The 6,704-nt window shown below is 42.7% G+C and overlaps 1 protein-coding gene across 1 annotated transcript in view; it reads right to left on the bottom strand.

Annotated features, from left to right (window-relative positions):
* Positions 1–5,605: 5,605 nt before the first annotated feature.
* CD38 (CD38 molecule) overlaps positions 5,606–6,704 on the bottom strand; it is a 41,757-nt gene continuing 40,658 nt past the window's right edge. Inside the window, exon 10 of the mRNA XM_089911247.1 lies at positions 5,606–6,297. Within this exon, the coding sequence (XP_089767373.1) occupies positions 6,196–6,297 (102 nt within the window). The 3' untranslated portion in view covers positions 5,606–6,195. The remainder of the gene's footprint in view (positions 6,298–6,704) is intronic.

Here is a 6,704-nt window from a genome sequence, read left to right as displayed (position 1 = left end):
AGATTACCCTTTATAATGTGGGTGAGCCTCATCCAAGAAGTTGAAGGCCTGAGTAGAACAAAGCCTGACCTTCCCTGAACAAGAGGGAATTCTGCCAGAAGGTGACCTTCAAACTTGAACTGTACCATTAGCTCTCCTGGGTCTCCAGTCTGCTGGCCCACCCTGCAGATTTTGGACTTGCTAACCTTCACAATTACATAAGCCAATTCCTTAAAATAAATCCCAATCTCTCTCTCTCTCTCTCTCTCTCTCTCTCTCTCTCTCTCTCTCTCTCTCTCCATGTATATTTTGATAGTCTGTTTCTCTGGAGAATCCCAACTAATACTATTGGTATGATTCTTGGACATCCCTGACATAGAACAGGTGTTCAGTGGATATTAGCTTTATTCCCCCTTCCTTGGAGACTTTCAGCCTCTTCATTCTACAGTATGAAGATGGCGGTGCAAAAAGGTACCAGGACTTGTCCACTATCCCAATGTAACCTTGAAAAGTTCTGAGATCAACCAGGCAATCCATCAGCTTTGAGCATCACAACTTAAAGCATGGAACATCTGCTCCGTGCCTGAAGGGATCATTTCGTTTTCTATAAAGAATACCCTTGAAGGGACTTCAGAGTTTATCTGATCCAAAAATTTCTAAGGTGTTGGCCTGAGGGCCACATATGGGTTGCTTGGTTGGTCTGTTTTGCTGATACAAGTTTTTTTTTAATTATTAATTTAAGATTTGGAAAATGTCACATAAGTCTGGATTCCTGGCTTCTCTTGAGGAATTGGAAGATCAGGTGACCTCAGGCCTGAACTCCTGCCCGGCAACATTGGGCTGGAGGTGAGAGGTCACCACCACCACCATAGAGGTCACCACAAGTCATGGGGGCATTTTACTCATTTGTGTTACCTGTTGACCCCTGCACACATTTGAGTCTGTGACTCCTTGCGTCCCCCAGCCCCTTCAATTTAGAAAAGAGGAAAGTGTGACCCAGAGAGGTCTGGTGTACTTGCACAGGGTCACGGAGCTGGGATTGGCAGAGCTGGGTCTAAAACCCCGGGTTTTTCTTCCTGGGCCCCTTAGAATATGCTCTATGCCAAATGAGCACAAATACTTTTATTGATGAATTAGGTGATTCCAAAGGCGTTCTCCTGTGAAACTTCTTTATTTCAGTAGTCAGATCAAGTTTATTGTTACAAATGAATGCAGTGCTTTAAGACAGAGCTAAATTATGACCTGTCTTACTCATCTCTGTGATTATAAGCACAATTTGGGGTCAGACCACACCTAACTCTGCCATTATCATGGGCAAATTTCTCACCTTTTTTTTTTTTTTTTTTTTTTTTGTGGTACGCGGGCCTCTCACTGTTGTGGCCTCTCCCGTTTCAGAGCACAGGCTCCGGACGCGCAGGCTCAGCGGCCATGGCTCACGGGCCCAGCCGCTCCGTGGCATGTGGGATCTTCCCGGAGAGGGGCACGAACCCGTGTCCCCTGCATCGGCAGGCGGACTCTCAACCACTGCGCCACCAGGGAAGCCCTCTCACCTTTTTAATAAGAGTTGTACAAACCACAAAGTGCAGTGCTGAAAATTAAATGAAATATTTCACGTAAACTTCTCAGTATAGGGTCTGGAATATAGTAAGCGTTCAACATATGTTGTTGAATTAGGACCTCAGAGAAATTAAAATAAATATGGCAAAATAGCAAAGTAGCTAAACAATTTTGCATCTGCAAATACGTATGAGTTCACAGTGATCCCATCCATTCAAATCCAACACCAGAGTGTTTTCTTTATCTTTATCACTTTATATATTCATTCTTTGTGATAGTTCATCTAACCTACAAAACATGATATATGTCAGTACAAACTTATTGATTAAAGTTCACGATTTAGGGACTTCCCTGGTGGTCCAGTGGTTAAGACTCCTTGCTTCCAATGCAGGGGGCGCGAGTTCCAGCCCTGGTCGGGGAACTAAGATCCCACAAGCTGCACAGCGTGGCCAGAAAATTAGTCAATATTTTAACATATATTTTTTTTAAGTTCAAGATTTATTTGTGGTTATTTACATCCTTAGAATATACCCCAATAATAGTGCACAGTCAGGATGTTATGTTCAAACAAAACTGGAATTAATCCCTTACGCCTGGGTGGTTGAGTTATCGATAAGATGTACAGTTGGGTCAATTTGCTGCTGTTTGTATTGATTTTAGAATCTCTTTTATTTCATCTTTTATGATTTAATTTTGGGTTTTAATATGTTATCCTTGTTTCAGCCAATAAGTACTATGTTACTGGGATTAAAGTAATGAAAAAGACAGAGTGTCTGTCTTCTAAAAGCTTAGAGGTAGTAGAGGAAACACACATATAAACAGACCAATACTATAAACCGTGTCTTGGAGGTATGGATGGAGAGCTGAGGGGTCGTGGTGGTTTGACTGGTAGATAATGGGGGCTTAATAAAGCTTGCTGAACAAATCAATGAATGACTGAATCAATGAACTGATTTTTCCTTTTATTTGTCCCCTCTAGACTATGAGTTCTTCAAGATGAGGACTCAACCTAATTGATCTCTGTATCCCAGGGAGGGCCAGAATTGGTCCCAATCTATGCCTTTAGAATAAAAAGCAGCCATTCTAGGGCCCTGCCTTCAGCACTAGGACTAAATTAATTCCATGAATGCCATATATTTCACTTGTCAGAGTAGCTGTCCCAGTTCCTCCTGTGCTGTCTCACCACCTTCTTGCTCTTTTCGTTTTTTTCTTTATGGTTATTACATTTTAATATATATTAAATATTATTATTTTTAACGTCTTTATTAGAGTATAATTGCTTTACAATGCTGTGTTAGTTTCTGCTGTATAACAAAGGGAATCAGCTATACGTATACATATATCCTCATATCCCCTCCCTCTTGCATCTCCCTCCCATCCTCCCTATTCCACCCCTCTAGGTGGTCAAAAAGCACTGAGCTGATTTCAGTCAAGCTCATCGCTTTCTTCACTTGTCTTCATTCTGTGGCTGGAAAACCATGTTCCTATTTTAAAATGGGGGTGGGGTGGGGTTGGGGAATACTATTCATTGAAAAAGAAAAAGAAGAAAATAATGGAGGGACTTCCCTGGTGGCGCAGTGGTTAAGAATCTGCCTGCCAATGCAGGCGACACAGGTTCAATCCCTGGTCCGGGAAGATCCCACATGCCGCGGAGCAGCTAAGCCCATGCGCCACAATTACTAAGCCTGCGCTCTAAAGCCCGTGAGCCACATATACTGAGCCCACGTGCTGCAACTACTGAAGCCTGAACATCTAGAGCCCGTGCTCCGCAACAAGAGCCAAGCTGTGCGTGCAGAAGCTCGTGAATTCTGTGGCCCGGGGCCAAAGTCAAAGACTCCCAGCAGCTAAGGGTGACCTGAGACCTAGTGGTTCCCAAGGCGCTTTTCTCCCTCCAGCAGTCAACTTGGATCTGATTATTCTACCCACTCCAGGAAATTCCCTGGAAGGCAGCTCTGTGGAACTGAACTGGGAGATTTCACAAAGGGAGATTTGTTCTTGCACCAAAGGCTCCAGTTAGCTACCTTATTTCTTCCCAGTCTTACCCTTTTCCAGTGCCCTTTCAGTACAATATTCATTGGGAGGGAGCTTGTCCTTCCAGCACATTTTTTTTCTTCCAGTGCTTTTGTCTTCTGATTTTATTCTAGCAAGGAGAGCTGCCCACCTTTACAGCCACCAGCGTAGTGGGTGGTCGGGAGAGCAGGGGCTTGGATTGGCAATGACAGCGGGGGTTGTTGAACTCTGGGTGGGCTTGAAGAATGAAAAGTATAGTTCTTAGATTGATGTTTGGGGGGCAGTGGTCATGTTGATACCTTTTGTCAATATCCAGCTTGCGATGGGAGCCAGCTCTTAGTGAAAGGTCTTAGGAGGATCCCTGGCCCAGTCCTCTCAAGTGGGCAAGTATTAACCATCTAGGATGATTCAAAACTCACCTAGGATGAGAGAAAGTGTGGCTGACCCTGCTCATTGGCAAGAGGGCCATTCCCTACCCTCTTCTCCATTGCCCACAGGGTCACAGGGTCTCAGCTTCCAAACCAAGTAGGTTCGTCAAGCAATTTCCTCCAGAATAAAAACAGGTTCTAGCATTTTTTTGAATTTAAAAAACTAACCTTGATGGTACTCTATGTGTTATGCACTATTCTGAGAACTGTACATCTATTTTCTCACTTAAAGCTTAAACAACCCAAAGAGATGGATACAATTATCACCCCCATTTTACAGGTAGAGAAACTGAGCTCTGTTCTAAGCACTTTACATGTGTCAGGCCCTAGAGATCAGACGGAGCTGTATGACCGTCAACGTGAGGCTAGCAGACCTGGGAGGCAGGTGCCATGCTCCGTGTGCTTCCACCATGCGCCATTCACTTCAGTTATTTCTACTCCCAGAAACAACAACGGCCACGTCTGACAGTGACAAAGAGACAACTGAGTGCCCTTAGGGCAAGAACGACTCCTCTACCTGCCCGGTCTGTGGAATCATTTGGGGTGCTGCTCTTGACTAAGTGGCTTCCAAACCGTTCTCCTGCCCTCCCAGAGAACCTGTCAGCCTCTGAGATTCCCTAGAAAATGTATTTCCAGCCAGAGTTGTATTCAGCCGTTGCAGCTGAAGTCACTGGTTGATACATGTGTACAACACGTGTTAGTTTTCTCTTCTCTGCAAGTCTGCATGGTGTATCAAGATTTTAAATGTTGTTTCACACTTACATCCCTTATTAAGAATCACAAATTTCATGATGTCATCACATAGACTCTTGGAAAGTCTCAAGTGAGTTTTCTTAACAAAAAAAAGGTGTGTCATCACGTGATTCTCCAAGCTGAGATTCTTGTTGGAACGCAAACAGCACTATTCCTTCTTTGATGTCTCCGAGGACAAAGAGGAATGGGTGAGGGTTTTCAGGTCTTCAACAGACTGTGAGTTTGGACTCCTCTGGGCACCTATTCCCGCCTCCCCCACTCACGAGACATACCCAGGATGATGATCCCTCCTCTCTTCCAGCTGCCCAACTCACTTGACCTTGGGGTGGGGTAGGTGAGAGGATGTGTTGCCTTTGGAAGCCCATCTCCAGCTGGTTTAATTCTTCCTCCAAACCCATAGATAATTGTTGCAGGTTTTTTCCCAGCTCCACTGAGGTATGATTGACAAATAAATATATATTTGAGGTATACAATGTGATGTTTTGGTATAGGTATACATTATGAAATGATTATCACAATCTAATTAACATATTCATCTCACATAGTTATGTGTGTGTGTGTGTGTGTGTGTGTGTGTGTGTGTGGTGAAAAAACTTGAGATCTACTCTCTTAGAAAATTTCAAATACACAACACAGTATTGTTAACCTTCGTCACCATGTTGTACACTAGGTCTCCAGAGCTTGTTCATCTTATAACCAAACTTCACAACACCCTTTGACCAGCATCTCCCAGTTTCCCCCACCCGCCAGGCCCTGGTAACCACCATTCTATTTGCTGTTACTATTGATATAAAGTTGACTTTCTTAGATTCCGCATATAAGTGAGGTCAAGCGGTATTCGCAGACACAATTGTTGTTAAAAGAATGATTCCACAAAGTCCTTTATTACTCATTTATTATTTTTACAGTACAACTCATTTATATCTGTTATAAATATATTCCAAACTGGAGATTCACAGATGTTAATGAACTTGCTCACTGGGTCACTTGTCTCTTAATCCCACTACCTTGTGCTGTTTGCACTTTGATTCAAGGATGAAAAAGACAATATGAACCCATGTGAATCAAGTTCAAGGACAAATGCTGTCAGGGACCAATTCCAACCCTTCTGTGCTTTGTGTGTGTGATCTGAGGGCCAGCCAACCACTGCCTCTCGGGGTAGCAACTGACTCCCTGATGGATTGATAAAAAACACATATTAAAATGATGACTCATGTAGTAAAAATAAATTGCTTCATTATTTTTAAAAAACTGTGAGAAAAATGTTAGGTTAACATTGCATTTATAAAATGCCTCTTAAAGTTATACTCTAGGTTTAACATTTTACTTCATACAATTTTAATTTGCCATACAGAACATTTCTCTATATACATAAGTACTTGCCTTTTAAAAACCCACAAAAACAGAGTCATTCTGTGCAGTACAGATTCTACCTGAGATGCTTGAGTCACAGTCTTAGGAGTTGTTCTCAGGAGGAATGGGATGCCAGGAAGTAAGTCAACATGGCTCCTGCTGCATCCTTTCCATCGGGGAGTGTGCACTCCTGGGTTGAGCTTGTTTCCAACAAGAGCTAAAATGCACAGAAAGCTGTCGAGCCAAAGAAAGAATGTGTTTTGCCAAAATATTTGATATATACTTGGCCTTGTCTGCCAGGTCTGTAAGAGACACAGATGTGGCATGAAACAGAACAACATAATCGGTGACATGGGGCTAAAGAAAGACCCACTGAATGCGGCATCACTGTGGATTGAGAGACACTGTTTTTTGTAACACAAAAGTGTGTGTACATCCTCTTCCCTTTACAGTTGCAGCAGTATTTTCAATTACTTTTAAAGCAGAATTTTCTGAGAAAGAACTGCATTTTACTTTACTGCCATATAGTTTTCTAGATATTTTTGCTTCCCACCATGAGAGGAAAATCAAGTTCTTCCTGGATGAAATAGGATATTTTGCATTTTGCTATTACATAAAGCATTA

The sequence above is a fragment of the Delphinapterus leucas genome, chromosome 5 (genome assembly GCF_059928025.1).
Source record: "Delphinapterus leucas isolate spDelLeu-1000000601 "Yukka" chromosome 5, BTC_Dleu_Yukka2, whole genome shotgun sequence".
Lineage (NCBI taxonomy): Eukaryota > Metazoa > Chordata > Mammalia > Artiodactyla > Monodontidae > Delphinapterus > Delphinapterus leucas.
This window is presented reverse-complemented; position numbering and strand designations above follow the sequence as displayed.